The sequence below is a fragment of the Geosmithia morbida genome (genome assembly GCF_012550715.1).
Source record: "Geosmithia morbida isolate 1262 chromosome Unknown scaffold_7, whole genome shotgun sequence".
NCBI lineage: Eukaryota > Fungi > Ascomycota > Sordariomycetes > Hypocreales > Bionectriaceae > Geosmithia > Geosmithia morbida.
This window is the reverse complement of record NW_023336194.1, coordinates 892,381-911,054: the sequence shown is the minus strand read 5'-3', so window position 1 is coordinate 911,054 and position 18,674 is coordinate 892,381. Positions and strand designations below refer to the sequence as shown.

The following is an 18,674-nucleotide window of genomic DNA, read 5'->3' as shown; positions in this document are numbered from 1 at the left end:
AGGTAGAGAAGTAGAGAGACGGAGAGGGTAAAGAAAGCGCGATTTCCGGGAGGGGAGGAGCCCTGTGCGTGTGGAGGAGATCCGACTCGGTAATGGGGGAGACAGGGAAAGAACCAGGACAAAAGAAGATACTCACTTCCAACTAGTACTCCATACATAATACTCGTAAAGGTACATGTATTAGACCGTAGACCCCGAGGCAGCGCCAGGCTAGACCCGGAGCAAGGCGGGATCGAAGAGGAGTAGAAAAGGTGGACGGGTAGAGTCCCAGAAGAGCGGGCATGCAGGATGCCAGGGGGGGGGTGGGGGAGGGGTGAGGTCTTTGTTGTAGCCTGTAGGTAGTATCAGTACCATTCATTATTCGTACTATTATTACCGACTGGGTAATAGCAGTACGGGTGTACGGAGCACTCTATCGTGATAAAGGTGTACTCGTACGTTGCACTCGGTAGCTGTAGCGGAGACGTGGCGTCGATGCGAGTGAGCGAAGCGAATGAGTGGGAGGATGAGTGACTAATAGGTGAGTGAGTAGGTTGGTGTGCGTGTGTGCGTGTGTCAAAACCCCGAGTCTGGTTAGAGGCACAAGCACAAGCACAGGCAGAGGAAGGTGGAAGGAGGAAAAAAAAAAAAGAGTAGAAAGTGGATAGGGTGTTGAATGCTTCAAAGACCCGTCACTGAGGCTAGCAAGGTTCCAGAGTGTGCGGGTGGGGTCGGCTTGCGCCCAGCTATGCGGTAGGCAATCAGAGAGCTTCAGCCGTAGGAAGGAAGGGGAGTCCATACCGGAGAAGGAGGTGAATGCATCACATGTGCAAGGCTTGCATCGTACACGCGGCTACCGGTGGTACGTTTTTGCAGCATATAACAGCATGTAATACTCATAGACTATGGTGGCGGTCCCAGCTCTGGCGTACATGGTGGATCTGACGAGGATTGATGATGACGATGATGATCATGGTGGATGGGAGGAGGGGTACGGAGTAGTTGGGGTACTCGCATAACAGTCACCGTGACGGAAAGGGAGATGAAGAGACAGGAGGACAGATCGGAGGCACAGTATTATGGACTATAACTCTGTCCACTGTCGGTAAGAGGTATAGAAGAAAGAGAAGCACGAAACGCTAAACACCAAGGAAGGATGTCCAATCGTCAATTCCGGAGAGTAATATCCCGACCCGTGGGATTGCCGAGTGCGACATATAATAATACATTACTACGTAACTAGTGGGGGGGGGGAGGGGGATATTCCAAGAACCAACAAGAAACGGCAAGAAATGAATCCAAGAAACAGGATATCACTGACCAGAGTATATCTATTCCGTACTAATAATACTACTAGTACCACAAGACACATGCGGCCTCAAAAGATAAATAAAAAAGAATTTGGAAATAATTTACCAGGGCAATTCAGCATCAAGCCAGCCACAAGCCCACAAGCCACCACTAAATACCACCTCCGCTTCAGCTAGCACCAGAACGGGCAATCTACTACGCCTACTCGTACAGGCTGCGGGGAGGTTACCTAGTATATCCTAGCACAGCTACTCTGTACAGAGGGGCATCGTCATGGAGGGAGAAGAGAAGGGGAAGCAGTCTACTCGTGCAGAAGTATAGGAGCAGCAACGTATACTGGAGCTCACCTAGAGTTTAGTGTTACTTAGTATGACGACGCAACTGTTGGCAATGACCGGATTAAAAGCAGAGCCTAGGATTGTTTCGATAAAAGAAAAGGTAGGCATAAAATAATAAAAGAGGGGTAATGACGATTCAATGGAAGAAAAGGAATCAAGAATCGAGAAGAAGGAAAGAGAGAGAGAGAGAGAAGAAACGAAGGGCAGGCAGGCATGAGCGACAGGTACAACAACTGTCGAGGGAAGGAGCGACGCATATACCATATCGGGTAACAGACACCGCCATACGAGTACGACGTATACGATGACTTCGTTTAACCCAAGGACTAGGTAATAGAAGCAGCCGCAATAAGATGCAACGCCTCTCTGCGTCCGAGAGGGCTGACATGGCATCCCATCTATACTCTGCCCAGTATCATTACTGCTGCGCGCACGGATACTCGTACTCGTTGCGGCATCGTCCCCCCCCCCCCCCCCCCCCCCCCCCCCCCCCCCCCCCCCCCCCCCCCCCCCCCCCCCCCCCCCCCCCCCCCCCCCCCCCCTTCTGAAAAGATCGTCGTCGCGGGATCATCCCTAGCGGGCATGATAGTAACTAACCAGTAATAGCAGATGACGCTTGTCTTCCCCGGTCGGCATCTCTGTCTAGAGCATCGCGAGTAGTAGCAGTAATAAGTAATGGGTACACGTACAGTCAGTCTACCGGTGACTCAGTCATCCAGACTCTTGGGGAAAAAGACCGGACCCAGAAAGGGGAGGGGAGGGGGGGGACATGCATAGTTAGCCTTGTTATCTCTTTTCCACAGATGTGTCAGGAATAACAATACTTGATATTACTAGGTACTAGGTAGTAGTGATATGATGAGGGAAAGAAGGGAGAAGGGAAGGAAGATAAAAGAACAATAGAGAGGGAAGGATGGATGACCCCAGATCGAGACGCCTTCTCTGCCATTATAACCTACAGCGTCAATTTATGACATGTGCGTGTCTGCCGTGTGTGATGAAGGTACCTGGTAGTATGGATAGTATGTTAATCAATACTACGTCGTAATGCTCTCCTGACTATTGTTACCTGTCGAGTACGAAGTATACACAGTATTATTACATATTATTACATATTTATAACATACAATATCATTACAAAGTAAGAACAGCCCACCTCAAAACGGATACATTCATCTTGGCTTGTGACGTCGCGGTTCCCTGCATCATTCCCTCGGCGTCAATATTATTATGTGCTCATCCTGTCTCGCCTATAACACCTGATATCACTACTCGATACTCGTACCCGTTCACCAAGACAATGGCTTCAGGGTGATTTGGTACCGTGCCCTCGGGTGTGTTGGGAGAGCGAGCGATCCCACACTCTTTTTTTTTTTTTGAGGGGGGTGTTTTTTTTTACATTTTATTTTTATTTATTTTTATTTTTTTTTTAGAAAAAAAAAATCTCTTATTTTATTCTCCGGTTGTTCTCTCATCCATTTCCATCGTCTTCCCATGGTCAATCCTGATCGTCCAGCATTGTCGGATTACCTGTCCTCCCGCTACCAATGATGAGTATTATTGATAATAGTAGTCAGTATACGGATACATCATGCTCTGCTACGTCGTCAGTTGGTATGCATATGGCCCATCGGCTTCCTACTCTCCAACAGCTCGATATTGATACCTGCTAGAAGCTAAAAGCTTTACATCATTTTATTAGCCCTGATTACATTCCCGTCCTCATCATGATCTCATGACCTTCCCGTATCAGTAAGACTATCAGTCAGTAACCAACCTGTCAAAAACTTCATCCCTGCCTGTCCTGCCCTGCCCCTTACAAGGGAGACTGCACGCAGGCAGACATATACATGACATGTCAACTGGACACGACAGTATTACTCGTCAGACCTTGACATATAGTCTCTTCCATTTTTTTTCCCTTCCTTCTCTTCCTTTCTATCTATAATTATATATGTGATTTCTTACGAATAACTAGGAGCAGTGAGAAATTGTCACATCTAGCGTCCATGTTGTCGGGTCACCTATTCTGCAATTGTGATACGATGCTTGCACCAGTGACCAGAGGGGGGGGGGGGTCCAGTTGTTGACTTGATCGCACCTCATTACTTGGGAGATGGACCGAGATTGAAAGGAGAAAGAACTGCATCATTTCATTATCAAGTGAGTGAGGAGGAATTTATACACCATGCCAGAAAGAACGGGGGAAAAAAAACACCAATGTCTGCCAACAGTAACAACAAAAGCAAAGAACAGAAGAAGGAAACTCGTTAATGCCAATCCGTGCCAAAGAGAATAAGAGAAAAGAAGAAAAGTAGGAAGATACACAAAGGAAAGAGAATGTCGAAAAAAAAAAAAAAAAAAAACTACATGTCAGTGTGGATGGAACCCACCCCTGCCAGCAGTCGATAACATCGCAGGTATAGAGGAGGGAAGGGTGGTCCCGGGCGGAGGCCTTCCCTTCTTCTCTCTCTTCTTTACCCTCTACGCGCAGAGCCGGAATTCAGTTCAGAAAGTCCAGCCTGGGAACCTCAAGCCTAGGCGCGTTCTTATTCGGAGAAGACTGACCCATCTTGCTCGGTGACGTGGAAGCCGGCGGAGGCGGAGGCGGCCCAAACCTGACGTCCTTGACGGGCCAACCGTCATCTGCTGCCGCGGCCACCCAGGTCCTCAGGCCGTCGTGCACGGCCCCGTAGAACTTCTCCTTGCACAGACGCATGCTGCCGCCCATGCAGCGCTCAAACCCGGAGATGCGCAGCTGCGCCCTCAGCTCGTTGCGCTCCTCGGCCGTTGGCGTGCACGCCAGCACCGCGTTCAGCAGGTCCAGGTGAGAGGCCAGGTAGTTCGTCGCGTCCCACTCTACGCCTCCGACGTAGGGTGCCGCCGGGACCGGGGGACGTTCCTGCGGGAAGTGGCCGTTCATGTAAGAGTAGCCGTTGCCGTTGCCGTTGCCGTTGCCGCTGTTGCTCGCGTCGTCAGAGCCGCTGTCGTTGCTGTTGACGAGATCGTTCGCCGATAGGGACACGACATTGAGATTATGCAGAAAGATCCAAAACACCTCCTTTGTCACGCTGACCACCTCCTTGTTCCACACCCGGTACGGTCTCTCCTGGTGCATGTCTGACACAAACGGCAGCGGACGGCTGCCCTCTTCGGGCTCCGGATCGCGCAGGTGTCTGGCCACGCTGGCCGCCCTGACGATGCGCTCTGCCGGCGATGCCGACGATATGTACGCGAACAGCACCGAGGTGACGATGTTGCGCGTCGTGAACTCGCTCGGTCCCTTCTTCTCGGGGTCAAAGAGGAGGTGTAGGAGCTTGGGGAACAGCTCCGCCTGGATTGTGTGCAGGTGCTGCATGCCGCGGGCCGTTGTGGACAGGGCCTTGAGGCAGAGCAGGTTCTCATGTAAGAGTGCATCTTCGTGTTCTTCCCTGCATAATATGATGAGCTATTAGTTTTCTTCTTCTCCTTTCCTCCTTGTCCTTTTTCCCTCTGCTGTCTTTTTCTCAGATATATTTCTTCTCTTCGTTGTCGTTGCCCCTCATGTGTCGCATGCAACATGCGTATGCAAGTGTGCGTGTAAATGCATGATAGAGCGTGAGAGTAACATGCAACAGCACAGAAGCGACTCGAAACAAGGAAGGAGAGAGGGGGGAAAAATGATAGAAACAGGCCGAGAAGGGATGGGAAAACGAAAACGAGACAAAGGGAGGCGGAGGGGCGGGGAGAAGAACGAGAACAAGAAGAAGGGTAAAAACTAACCTCCACTCCACATCCATGATGCGGTTGAGCAGCCCAACAATCTCCGTCATACCGCCTTGTTCCATAAAGTCCTCGATCCAGGCCACCGTCTCGTTCCGTAGGAGCAACCGCAGCTTGTGCAGCTTCCCCACCTCGACCAGCTCCGGTTGTCGCACCTTGGACAGGTAAGCCACGTAGTCCCCGGGGCCCTGCTGGATCTTGAGCTTGGACAGGAAATTGTTGGCTGCCGTCTGCCTGCCCGTTCCTGCTCCCAAGCCCGACGACGATAGATACGACGTCACGCCACCGGCTGCTGCCCCCGTCATACCCGAAGACGAAGACATCGGCCGGTCGGCAGCCAGACTATCGGATGACTTCGTACGGAAGTGCCGTCCTAGAGACGCGCCACCGTCCTTCCAGGACTTCTTGGAGGGTGACCGGCTGCTGCTGCCCGGCTGACCCTTGGATTTCTTTGATCGGCCAAACGTGAAGCTCCTGCCGCGGCTGTGCTTCGGCTTCTCCGGCGGCTCAGCATCTTCGCCGGATACGATGGCCGACGACGACGACTTGTCGGCTGCCGACGGTGCTGCGGCTTCAGCTGCAACTGACGATGTCATTGCTCCCGGCCTGCTGTTGCCGGCCCCGCTGCTTCTGCTGTTACCGCTGCCGCCTGCGGCAGCTGCAGCCGCGGCAGCCTGCTGCATCTCGGCAAAGTCCTGGCGGATAAACTCCATCTTGATGGTGTCGTTGAGGTTGCGCATCTTGTACCGCTGGTTCTCGGGAATGTTCCGCCTGTCGAGCATGGCCTCGAGGTGTCGGTCTATCTCGTCGGGCTGCACCTGGAGGGACTCGTTGCTGCCCTGACGCCCGGGTATGGCGGCAGACTGTGCCCTGCTGTGACCGACACCGCCGCCACCGCCTCGCCGGGCACCGGAGAGGGCTTGGAGGGCTCTGCTCCTGTGGTTGCTGTTGCTATCGGCCTCCCTGGCAGAAGGTGTGCTGTCCCTCGTGCCGTGTGGTGGTGGCTGCGGGGGTCTGAATGATCCCTGTCGTTGGGGATCAGCCGTCACGGAAGCATGGTACGATTTGGGGCGCTCCCTCGCTGTGGGACGCCGTGATGAGTCGCTGCCGCTGTTGCTGTATCCCCCGAATTGGAGGCTGGCACGCTGGGCCTGCCGTACCGATGCGTCGCTGGTAAACTGGGCGTAGATGGGCGGTGGGTGGATTTCGGTCGCGGGCGAGCCACCCGGACTCATGTTCTCCTTGTTCTCCCTGGTCCTGTTGTCATTGTTCGCCGCATCGGGATCGACGCCTCCAATGAGGGACTTGGGCCGGGAGAGGAAGCCAGCGAGACCTCTGGACCTCGTAGACTTTGTAGGTGACGCTGAGCGGGACTGGTCCGTCGATTGACCGCGGGATCGGAAGGGGTTGCTGGATAGCACGCCGCTCTTTGTAGGTGAGCGTGAGCGACCTCGAGGTTTGCTGTCAGGTTGTTGCTGTTGCTGTTGCTGCTGTTGCTGTTGCTGTTGCTGCTGTTGCTGTTGCTGTTGCTGTTGCTGCTGTTGCTGTTGCTGCTGTTGCTGCTGCTGCTGCTGCTTCTGTTGTGGTTGCTGTTGTTCACGCAGCACAGGGGGCTCTTGTTGGTTCTGCTGGAGTTCTCCCAGGGCATCACCGCTGCCGTTGTGGCTGTTGTTGATCCTTCTGGAGAAGCGGCTCGCCATGGTTGTGGGAGGCTGATGATGCTCGGCGCTGGTGCTCCTGCTGTCGACGTGCTGTATCTCCGCGGACAGAGGTGCTGGTACTAGTGCTTCACCCTTGGACGGCTGACGGCGATGGACAAACGACTTGATGATGGATGGCTTGTTCGGTTCTACTCCTCCGCCGTGGGAAGCGGCAGCGGCAGCGGTGTCGTTGACCGTTGCCATGGCTAACTGGTATGCGGATGTACTCGAAATATTTTATCCGTTCGAGGGGGGTGAACACTGCGTTAGAGTTTGGACCCGGTCCCTCCGCCCAGGGAGTCTCACCGGCTGCAAGGGCTGCTTTCTTTTGCTGGAATGGGCAGGTCGGAAGCTGATAGTTGTGTGTGAGTTTGAGACAAAACGGGAGCGAATAAAGAAGAAAAAGAAACGTCTGGATAGAGAGAAGACGGGGAAGAAGGGCCAAGAAGGGCACAACGAAGAGAAAGAGAGAGAATCGACAACGATATATGAGAAGAGGAATAACGGGCAACAAATGAGAGGAGAAAAGCGAAATCCTTGCGCTTTTGTGTGTGTTGTCTGCACTGGATAGTGAATGGACTGCTCCCTCCTCCCAGCGTCGTTGACAGGAATCGGTGGGGCGTAAAGGTAGACAGTCGGTTGTTTACCCGCACAATGGTTGCCGTGGCGACCTTGTTCGGGATTGGCGGGGTGAAGCTGTGCGTGCATGCAAGGAAGAGCCGTATCACAGGTTACTACAAGTAGTAATATTACTCCGTACATTCTGCTAGCGACATTCCCTTGCTTATCATCTCGTCTGCTTTCAGCCATACCGAGAAAACAGATACGAGAGTACATGCATGTCCTCGGGTGGTTTACTGCACCATTGCGTTGCGCAGCCATGTTGAGTTCTAACCCAGATAGACGAGTAGAGGGGAACCCACAGACAAACGTCGTGGGCTCTTGGTCAAATCGCGGCCGATGACTCAGAGGACTGTTGTTGCGTCACGATGGGACTGTTGTCCTTGGCGGGGTAACAATGCTACGTGGGTGAGTACGACGGAGAGAGAGGGAGAGGGAGAAGACAACGGACGAACGAGATTAAGAGTACAATTATAACGATTTCCCCCACATCTTTATTGTCATGCCATCTGGGTTCGCATTGCTCGTCAATGCCTTGATACATGATGCACGTGGCTATCCGTGTCTCATGAACCGAATGGCATCGGGATTCATGATTGGCCATGGTCTCCGAGGCAAGGTAGCTCGCATTGACGACAAGCTGCATCGTGATTCGGTATTGTATTCACAACTCTTCTCTCTCTTTTCTTTCCCTCTCTCTCTCTCTCTCTCTCTCATTCTTGATGAGGAGAAATCTTTTTCGAGTATATATAGATATATATAGATAGATTGAAAACAATATCTGGCTACTTGAATATAGGAATTTGGGGGGGGGGGGGGGGGGGGGGGGGGAAAAAAAGGGGGGGGGGGGGGGGGGGGGGGGGGGGGGGGGGGGGGGGGGATGTTACACATTCATTGCATGAAGCAAGAAAGAAATGAGACAAAAAAGTTGTTCCTCATAGCCTAGAACCTGCCTCAAACTGCCTCTCCTTGTAATCCTTTGGCGTGAGTATGACATTGTACTCGAGCTCGATCGTGGCCTTGTCATCGCCCTCTAGCGGGGTGAAGTCCACGACCAGGTCGTCCTTGACGGCGAAGACGGTGTCGGTGGCCAGCCAGGGGTCGTCGTTGGGGTATAGCTGGGTGGTGCAGCCCCGGTAGTCCCGGTGCGTGACCATGATGTGGATGTGGGCGGGACGCATGGGGTGACGGTCCATGAGCTTGAGAAGCTGGTACGAGGGCCCGTCGGTGGGCAGCGAGTAGGCGGTCGGGTGGTAGCAGTAGAACCAGTACTTGCCGTCCCGGTCGGCCCTGAACTTGCCGCGCAGGTTGTTGGGCGTCTGGTTGTCCGGGTCCTGGAAGTCGTACTTGCCGTTGGAGCTGGCCTGCCAGATGTCGAAGACGGCGTTGGGGATGGGCTTCCCCGTCAGGAGGTCCGTGATGGTGCCGTGCATCCTGCACACGCGGCCGTCGGGGGCCGGGTCCTGGATGATGCTGTCGCCGTTCTCGCGGAAGGGTGCGTCGGGAGACCAGAACGGCCCCAGGATGGCCGAAGAGGTAGGGTCTGTCTTGCCGTCCACGACGATCTTGTTGGCGATCTCATCGACCAGCCTGTCACGGTCCCTGTCAGCAAGTCGCGCGGTGGAGAGGAAGGGGGGGGGGGCAAGGGATGGAGATGGAGACGTAACATACGACTCTAACCCCAAGATATCAGACACCCGGTGAGCCTCGTTGCGCGTCTTGGTAGAGCACTGCCCCACCGAATTGATAAAGTGCACCCCCGTCATCCACTCGTCATTTGTAAGCTCGATCTCTCGGGCAAAGTCATGCAGGTGCCTGAGCAGGCTGGAGAGGACCTGGCGGTTGCGGGGGGTCACGTTGGGTCCCATGGTCTCAATGACGTGATTGGTGAAATTGGGGTCGAAACGGCCGGAGTTGTCCGCAGGTGCAGAAGAGCCGTTCGTGTACGGCACTGAGCCGTTTGTCCGTGAGGAAGCCATTGTTTGGGGGGAGGGGGGGAGGAAGGACAAGGCCGTGATTTCCCTCGTAGTAGTCGTAGTCGTATAGTATGGGAGGAAGGTACAACGTTGGTAGGAGGGAAGGATGAATGGAGGTGACTAGATTGACGACAGTACTCCTGAGAAGAAGAGGAGGAATTGGAGAGAGGAGTGAGAGAGTAGTAGATGGAAAGCTGGGGTTATTATATCACAGGATAAACGACTTGGGCGAGATGCGGGGACCGCGCGTCAGGACCCGAGAAAAGGGACGGGCTACACGGATGAAAGCTTTTCTCTATTTGCGGCGAGAACCGTTTTACGGCTTTTTGGTGGTATATATCCGTTGGCGTTTACTGCTAGATAGTAAATAGTACCTACATTCAACATGTTCCGTACGTAGAACCACTGGTATCGGCACTCTGCATGTGCGGAGAACAGGGTAAGAATACTCTTGCGTGTACTGTTACTGTTACTTCATCACCACTACTGTCACTACTACCATCGCCACTGCTAACGGGACCACATGAGAATCCAACAATATTATCCAATAGGCTTCAACCGGAATGTAAGGACGGCTTCTGACCCTGGCATAGTCAAGCAGAGTCAGGCAGAGTCAACCAGAGCAGAGCAGAGCAGAGCAGAAGCACATCATGTACAGTAATTACCGGATCTCGTTCCCGATTCATCTCTCCCCCCCCACCTTTCAGAAGCCACCAAGCCCCAGGGGTAAATGTTCATCCCCCAATGCCCCACCCCCGCTACCCCCACTATTCACCATTTGGTATCATCACTAGTAATAATACGGAGTAGTAGCAGTACAGGTTAGTATCTACATCATCATCATCACCACCATTTCTTCCTCAATCCCGATGGCCATAGCCGGCAAGACGCTTCAGCCACGGAATCAAGGCTCCCACAACCGTCCTTCATCTATTTTTTTCCCGCCTGTCAACCACTTCCGAGAGATACATCTGATAATTACTGCCTTTTTTCCCCCCTTCTCTTTCCCTTTTCTTTCCAAATGATCAGACCACTTACCGTCTATTCCATTCTTCCATACTGTAACAACACCAAGTGAATGGGGCCTCAGGCAAGAGGCATGCGCTCCCCCTCCCCCCTAATCCAAAGATGCCAATCCATCACCTCATGGTCGGCACCTGGACCCCCCCAGGTGCCATCTTCACATTTGCCTTCGACGACGAGACCCTCAGGCTAGAACTCGTCAAGAGAACTGAGATTCCCACCCAAGAGCCCATCTCATGGATGACATTTGACGTGCATATCTCCTTCTCTCTCTCTCTCTCTCTCTCTCTCTCTGACAGGTAAAAATCACAGCATGCCCGAAAAAATATCTACGGTGCTGCCATGAAAAAGTGGTCCAGCTTCCGCGTCGAGTCACCCACCTCCATAATCCACGAGGCATCGCACCCCATGCTTCACCACCGTTAGTCTTTCCTCCTCCCCCTCCTCCTCTTCCTCATCGCTCGGTAAAAACATGACCGAGGAGGGAGTGGAAAACGAAGATTGAAAATTGAAAAACCAAAACAGCCCTCGCCTCGTCCTCCGATACCAACACTCGAGCCATCTTCCTCCTGGCCGCCCGCCAACCCCCATACTCAGTCTACTGCAATCCGTTCTACGACCACGCAGGCCACGGGTCCGTCTTCACCGTTGACGAGACGGGCAGGCTAGACGTCAACGTCCAGAACTACGAGTACCAGCCTGACACGGGCATCCACGGCATGGTCTTTGACCCGTCAGGCACGCACCTATACTCTGCCGACCTGCGGGCCAACAAGCTATGGGTCCACCGGAAAAAGGAGGACGAGAACGACGAGTCCACACCCGAGGCGGCGGCGTCGGCGGTGTCGGCGACGTCGGCCGGTCGGCTAGAGCTGGTAGGCTCGGTCGACTGCCCGGACGGGCGCGACCACCCCCGCTGGCTAGCCATGCACCCGTCCGGGCACTACCTGTACGCCCTGATGGAGAAGGGGAACGTGCTGCGCGAGTACGTCGTCGACCAGGCCACCCGCATGCCTGTGTACACCCGCCGCCACTGGCCGCTCGTGCCCCCGGGCATCCCCGACCGGTGGACCCAGTACCGCGCCGACGTGTGCGAGCTGTCCTCTTCGGGGCGGTACCTCTTCGCATCGTCCCGCGCTAACTCGCACCATCTGACCGGCTACCTGTCCGCCTTCAGTCTCGACGCCGCCGACGGCGGCCGCGTGGACCGCCAGATCTGCCTCATCCCCACGCCCACCAGTGGCGGACACAGTAACGCAGTCTCGCCCTGCCCTTGGTCTGATGACTGGGTTGCCGTCACCGACGATCAGGAGGGCTGGCTCGACATGTATAGATGGCAGGATGACTTCTTCGCCAGGGTTGCGAGGATCCGTGTCTCCGAGCCTGGCTTTGGCATGAATGCCATTTGGTATGATTGACATAAAACCTCGCGTTGAATATACAAACCATGAGATGCGAGAAGAAGAGGAGGAAAAAGAACTCGACATTTTACATTGACAATCAAGAAAAAACAAAAAAAAACAAAAAAAAAACCTTAATATTAAGACATACTGTACGTACGTCTAAACGCCGCTGGTAATGATGGACGTAAGAAGACTAGAAAAACGAAGAAAAAATCAAATAAAATGAAGCCCAGAAAGAGATACTCATTCCCCGCTGTTTTCATATCATGATCCCACCTACCCGTCATATTCAATTCCCATCAAACCAACCAGCTCCATCTCTAACTATGCTGACCATTGACCTTATTCGAAGGCTGCTGCTCATTGCCTAGTAGCGGGACCGTCTCGCCCTCACCCGAGTCCCTGTGGCCCTCGTCGTTACCGGACACGGATACGGACCTGTCGAGCTCGCTGGTGCCGTGAAGATGCAACCCGGACGGTCCGGCGCCGCTGCCAGCCAGTCCAGGCTTCGTCTTGAAGGCCTGCTGCCTCGTAGACAGAGGGTTGGCGGCGCTGTTGGCGGGCCCGAGACGGACCTGTTGCCTGAGGTCGTAGAGAGACTCGCGGAGCGGCTCGGGCTCGCCGTTGACCATGACGCCGTTGGGGTCCAGCGAATTCTGGCGCTTCATGAGCAGTGCCGTGCGGGGAGGCTCCTTGCCGTTCTCGGCGAGGAGGCTGTGAGAGGCCAACTGCACCGTCCGATCGTCCACATCCTTGGACAGGTCGACCAGGACGGGGTGCTCGGCGGCCTTCTTGGCGGCGGCGGCGGCAGCGGCCTCAATCTTGCGGGCGCGTGGGGCTGGCGTGAGGCGGCGGATGGCCTTGTGGACGTCGACGTAGACGTCGGACTCGTCGACGATTTCCCTGTTGGCTGGGGTATTAGCATGATGTACTCTCAACTGCTAAGACATGTAGGAAGGAGTCATGTCAAGAAAGGGAGAGGAAGAACATACTCTCCGATGAGCTCTTCGATAACATCCTCGAGAGTGACAACACCAGAAACTCCGTGGTCACCACCAGGGTACTCTGACACCATGACCAGATGCGACTTGCCCTCCTGGAAGAAGTTGATGATGTCGAGGCAGCTGGTCTCGGGCCTGGTCTCGACGACGGCACCAAGCTGGACGTCGCGGACGGGAATCTTATCCTCCGGGTCGTAGGTGATGAGCGTCTTGACGAGCAGGATACCAACAAAGTCCTCGGGGTTGCCGGCGCGGAATACGGGGATCCTCGAGTAGCCCGACGACAGAATCTTGTCCATGGTCTTCTCGTCGAGAATATGGTCCTCGGACAGGGTGAAGACGTCCTCGATGGGCGTCATGACCTCGCGCACGGGCTTGTCTTTGAGATCCAGCACCGCCGTGATGATGGTCACCTCGTCCTGGTTCAGGCGCTCTGAAATCTCACCCAGCGACTTGTGCAGCGTCACTAGCGTCTTGAGGCCGCTCTTCTTGTACACGGTGCCGTGATCCTCGCCCAGGATCCAGTCCAGCAGCTTGGCCGTGGGCCAGGCGATCGGGCCCATCAGGTACATGAGAAGCAGGACCGGCTTCGACATATATCCGCCGATGGGGAGGCCGTATCGAACGCATATGGACTGGGGGACAATCTCGCCAAAGATGACTGTGGTTTCGCCTTGGTTAGTAAAAAAAAGAAAAGAACACTTCTTGAAAAGAAGACGGGTGGGAGAGGAAACTCACCGATCAGAACAGTGCTGCCAACAACGGCGGCGATACCTCCACCGAGCGTACGGTCCAGGACCACGGGCAGCGACTCATTGACGATGACATTGGAGAGGAGCAGTGTGACCAGGACCCAGTGCTTGCCCTTGTTGAGGAGGTCGAGAACTCTCCTGGCGTTCTTGTGTTGCGGTTCGGTAGGATCATTCTGGACGACCTGGAGGTAGATGCTGTCCTGACCCATCAATCTACAAAACGGAGAAAGGAAGAGAAGGAAAAAGAAGCGTTAGCGACGAACACTACTATACACCTAGTAGTTAATCTGCCATGTGCATGATAACTTACGCGATGGTCAGACCAGCAAACACACCGCCGACGAGGGTCAAGGCTATCGACGCGACTCCCAGGATCCACAGCGGCGTAGACGCGTCTTCGGGACGGTCCTTGAGAAAGCGCTCCTCGAACACGGGCGCCGCCGAGACGGAGGAGATGCCGACGCTCACCAGGCGACCCATGCCAAGGACGGCAGGGCGCCAACTGGCCAGCCCATTTGACGGAACGCCACCTCTTCTTCCCATGCTACTACTTCTTCCGTTTGGTGTGATTCGGGGGGGAAACTCGGTGAGAGAATAACGACGAGGGAAAACGAATGGTCGATTCGCGTATCCGTCGATCGGCTGAGTCGATTTATGCGTGGAAAGGGGGGAAGTGGGCGGTAGCAACTTAAAAAAAGTAAGAAAAAAACGAAATGAAGCTACTAGATGATGATGACGACGCCGTCAAATTGTTTCGGTGCGAGAAACAAAAGATGGAAGGAAAATATCGATGCTAAAACTGCCACGGGGTCGTCGGTGTTTTCGCCGGGTTGCAAGATGAATGGATGCACCAGAAAGGATGATTGATGCCGGACAGAGTAGTTGGCGATGATGTGAGAAAGGAAAGTTCAATGTTGGTGGGGAGCTTTTTCCGCGGGCAGGAAGCGTCCAGTTCTTGCCGGGTATGACCAGACCCTGTGACCCATCCGCACTAGACGCAAACCGTTATAAAGCACCGCTAAAGCCCCAGCGATGGACTGCCGAGCATGCCCTCGGTAGACCACCTGCTACGGGGATGTTTAGAACCATCCGGCCAACCTTACAGGGAGCGGAAATGACGCCAGGAGTCGCCTAAGAGTCAACGATGATTGGTCCTGATCGTGGTCGGCCTCTCAAGCTCGGTGCGTGATCATGCATGTGGATTATATAACGGGCATTAGACCTATTTCGGTGCCGTGTCCGGGAGCTCCTACGAGTACCATGTAATACGACGTATTCATGCCCATACGCCTCTTGTCAAGGCATCATCAGCTAATACATAGATTCACCTTCATCCATTTATTCGGGTTTCGCTCTACCCTTTTACATCTTCAACCTCTACTCCAAAGATGGCTCGTTAAAAGTTCTCCTTGCCGGCAAACCTCTCATTCTGCACAACCTCGACCCAGTAGTTGTCCGGGTCCAGCAAGAAGGCCACGTTCTTCATGCGGCCGTCTGTGAGCCTCTTTTTCCAGCTGCACTCTAGGTCCTCGAAACGCCGGCACGCGGCGTCGAGGTTGTCGACGGTGATGCCTGTGAAGAGAGGGGGGGGGGGGGGGGGGGGGGGGGGGTCAGCGAAAGGTGTAGGAGGATGAAGGGTCGAGGTCGAATCAAGCTCACATATATGTCCGAAGCCCTGGGGCTCGTCGTTTCCATTGTGGTACCTGAAACTCTCGTCCTTCTCGGTTCCATAGTTCCACGTGAGCTCGAGGAGACCCTCCATGTGGGCCGTCTTTCCGTCGGCGGGAGCGGAATCCTTGTCTACGTAGGCGAGGAAGTAGAGGTTGAAGCCGGCGGCGGTGTTCTCCGACGTACGGACGAGGGTCATGCCCAGGACATTCTGGTAAAAGTGAAGAGACTTTTCAATGTCCTTGACGCGAATCATGGTGTGGTTCTATTCCGATCAGTATACACTCATACACAGACAGATGGGAGGAATAATAGAACGAAAAAAGAAAAGGGGCGTGTGTGAGGATGTGCGCGTCGTACCATGCGATATGTGCCAACATCTGTCTCCTTGATCTCGGCAGTCTCCTCGACAGGTCGCTGGGGGACAATCTCAACCCAGTAGTCATCCGGGTCGAGGGCGAAAGCGATGCTCTTCATGCGCCCGTCCGTCAGCTTCTTCTGGAACTTGTAACCGGCATCCTCGAGGCGCTTGCACGCGGCCTGGATGTTGTCGACGCTGATGCACGTGTGGCCGAACCCGCGGTGGGGCTCCTTGTTGCCATTGTTGATGCTGTATTCGGCGTCGTCCTCGGTTCCGTAGTTGTGCGTGAGCTCGATGAGGCCCTCCCGGTCAAAGGCGGAGTTGCCGGAGGAGAGGGCTTGGGGGCCGTCGTATCCCAGAAAGTAGAGGTCGAACTTGTTACCTGGGAACTCGAGCTTCTTGATGACGCTCATGCCAAGGAACTCGTAGAATTTGACTGCCAACCCGAACAAGTTTTAGCTGTCGTGTGCGTTTCTGCGGTGGCCACCATAGCCAACTGGAGGTGTGCGGGGTTGGAGAAGGGGAGGGGGGGAAGGTCAATCAAGGTGCCGGCTGGCTGCACTTACCCGACTTCTTGGGATCCTTGATGCGGAGCCTCGGGTACCGGCAGATGTTAGCGTCTCCGGAACATGACAGGAACGGGAATGCATCGTACGTATGATCTCTAGTCTCACATGGTATGGTTGAACTTGTAGTTCCGGGTGTTTGTTGCGGATGCCATGGTGGCTAGACGTCGATTCTGTGCTGCTGCTGCTGCGTCACCACCTTCCAACTTGATTAGAAATCTGCAATTACAATGATAAAGCGTTGTGCTGTATGAGGAAGGGAGGAGAGGAGGGGAAAAAAAAAACTCACGATGAACAGATGAAGCTGCTGCTACCCGCTGTCTAGGATTCGTCAACGTGTTTTGGATGGCTCGAATTCTATAGGCGGCTTGCTGGGCAATCATCGATTCGCGGAAATTTCGATCGTGTGGTGGTGGCGGGGTTGATAGTGACGGGGGAAGAAGCTTTTGGAAAACTCTTGAATGAACTGGAACTGGAATCCGGGATGCGCGACTCAGGCTCCCGACCCCACCCACTGCCCACCTACTGGCCACCCACTGGCCACCCACTGGACGTTTCGGTTAATCCATCTCGCCACGCGAGTTTAAGAAGATGAGCTGCTGGGGATTGTACGCTATATGGTATGTCCTGGATTGTCTATACCAGTGTCGTGTTCTGCTCGTCAAACTGTCCCCCCCCCCCCCCCCCCCCATACCACACGCCACTTTGTGTAATACTTGTAGAGTGGCGTAGTGGCGGCGTTGCTAGGTTCCAACTCAGTTATGTATTATTATTAATATCTGGCAGCAATGCTCTCTCACAGCCGCTTACTGATGGCATGCAGCATTATCGAATGAATCAAACCGAATGGTGGCAATTGTACAAGAAAAGCCAATATTGGGACTCTCAAGTAAATTACGTCGTAATAAACGACCAATTCATAATAGCAGGCGGCACGTTAAGAGACGCCAAACCCCTTCCTCTTATAGCGACACATTCGAGACAGATTGGGTATCGGCGGCAGCTTGCCGCCGTTGGAGGATCTAGCCTTACGATCCTGGTAGAGAAAGGCAAGGAAGATATCTCGTGACCCCAGAATTACCAATCGGAATGCACAATGATGCTAAGAGGGCTCGATGATATCATGGCCGGCCTTGCAAGAGCAGCCGCGTCGCCACCAAGGAGACTGCCATGTGACTTTTATACTGTCCGATGACGGTCGGGCAGTGTAGGAGAGCAGAAGCCGCCGCTAAGTTTCAGTATCAAACTCGTCATCAGAACAGAGTGAGTAGTATACGCACAGACGGGTATTCACAGTCACTACCATTTGGCATTCTGTGAGGGAAGAATCGATATCTGGGAGGCATACGAGACTTGCAGTAATAGTCGTGAAGTTGTGGTGCACTGAAGTAATGGGGGTTACCGCGTCCGGCTATTGGCTGTATGGATGCCAATTGATGGCCCACTTACCCCGCTCCGCCGGCGCCGGCTGGACGCGTTTTCTTTCCCGTTGGCAACTCTCCAGCAGGATTGTACGAGCAGATATACATTAGGTGTACCGCGGGCGCTGTCCAGTTCCGCTGTACGAAGTCCCGTACACCGCTGTACATGTGCACCACTGTACAGAGTACCACTACCACTAAGCCGCCCACAACAACAGCACACAGCACGTAAAGCCCCCGGCCTGTAACAGCCCCCCGTGGCCACCGCCTCGCCCTCCATGACGTGCTCCACAAAAAAGTATACATGTGGCCGCCACCCCCCAATTTTCCTCTTTCCGATTTCTCTCCTCCTCAACAACCTCTGACTCTCATCACCATCAACCGCCTCGTGCAGTACGTCCCACAACAAGCAAAGACAACCGCAATATTTCCCATCAAACAGTCAATTCTTGTCGAAACGACAGAGATACTCCCAACCAGACGCAAGAACACAGCCAGCGACTCATCGTCAACCACCTCAGCCGACGGCACGATCCGAAATTCCCGACCCCGTCAGACCCAAATATATCCCCACGATCAACCACCCCGACAATCATCTACAATGGCGCTCGTCAGTAACCAGAGTAGTAATTTAAATAGTAATTACGGTCAGGACGCCGTCCAAAAGGTCAACGTCCTCTCCTCTTGCTACATTGTCGATTCTCAGGCCCAGCTCAAGGGCCTCCACTACTGCACTACGGGGGCTGCAGGTACGTTGTCCACCCCCCCCCCCCCCCCCCCCCCCCCCCCCCC

General features: G+C 54.2%; 6 protein-coding genes across 6 annotated transcripts in view; 2 read left to right on the top strand and 4 right to left on the bottom strand.

The window, feature by feature from the left end:
* Window positions 1–4,131: 4,131 nt before the first annotated feature.
* Window positions 4,132–7,294, bottom strand: GMORB2_7118 (Drf GBD; the record flags this gene model as incomplete). The annotated part of the gene is made up of 2 exons (XM_035469083.1): window positions 4,132–5,059; window positions 5,391–7,294. The coding sequence occupies 2 exons, from the start codon at window positions 7,292–7,294 to the stop codon at window positions 4,132–4,134; spliced, it is 2,832 nt and encodes a 943-aa protein (XP_035321463.1).
* Window positions 7,295–8,646: 1,352 nt separating this feature from the next.
* On the bottom strand, window positions 8,647–9,690 carry GMORB2_7117 (catechol 1,2-dioxygenase; the record flags this gene model as incomplete). Its single annotated transcript, XM_035469082.1, has 2 exons — window positions 8,647–9,313; window positions 9,383–9,690. 2 exons carry the CDS (start codon window positions 9,688–9,690, stop codon window positions 8,647–8,649), a joined length of 975 nt encoding a protein of 324 aa, XP_035321462.1.
* A 1,125-nt stretch (window positions 9,691–10,815) lies between these two features.
* Window positions 10,816–12,128, top strand: GMORB2_7116 (carboxy-cis,cis-muconate cyclase; the record flags this gene model as incomplete). Its single annotated transcript, XM_035469081.1, has 3 exons — window positions 10,816–10,962; window positions 11,023–11,131; window positions 11,236–12,128. 3 exons carry the CDS (start codon window positions 10,816–10,818, stop codon window positions 12,126–12,128), a joined length of 1,149 nt encoding a protein of 382 aa, XP_035321461.1.
* A 305-nt stretch (window positions 12,129–12,433) lies between these two features.
* GMORB2_7115 (metal transporter CNNM) lies at window positions 12,434–14,346 on the bottom strand (the record flags this gene model as incomplete). The annotated part of the gene is made up of 4 exons (XM_035469080.1): window positions 12,434–13,016; window positions 13,106–13,787; window positions 13,853–14,079; window positions 14,177–14,346. The coding sequence occupies 4 exons, from the start codon at window positions 14,344–14,346 to the stop codon at window positions 12,434–12,436; spliced, it is 1,662 nt and encodes a 553-aa protein (XP_035321460.1).
* A 916-nt stretch (window positions 14,347–15,262) lies between these two features.
* Window positions 15,263–16,616, bottom strand: GMORB2_7114 (lactoylglutathione lyase; the record flags this gene model as incomplete). The annotated part of the gene is made up of 5 exons (XM_035469079.1): window positions 15,263–15,438; window positions 15,526–15,799; window positions 15,895–16,331; window positions 16,462–16,490; window positions 16,570–16,616. 5 exons carry the CDS (start codon window positions 16,614–16,616, stop codon window positions 15,263–15,265), a joined length of 963 nt encoding a protein of 320 aa, XP_035321459.1.
* A 1,867-nt stretch (window positions 16,617–18,483) lies between these two features.
* GMORB2_7113 (Ornithine decarboxylase antizyme) overlaps window positions 18,484–18,674 on the top strand; it is a gene marked incomplete at both ends in the record, with an annotated part of 1,199 nt that continues 1,008 nt past the window's right edge. The window contains one exon of the mRNA XM_035469078.1: window positions 18,484–18,631. Within this exon, the coding sequence (XP_035321458.1) occupies window positions 18,484–18,631 (148 nt within the window). The remainder of the gene's footprint in view (window positions 18,632–18,674) is intronic.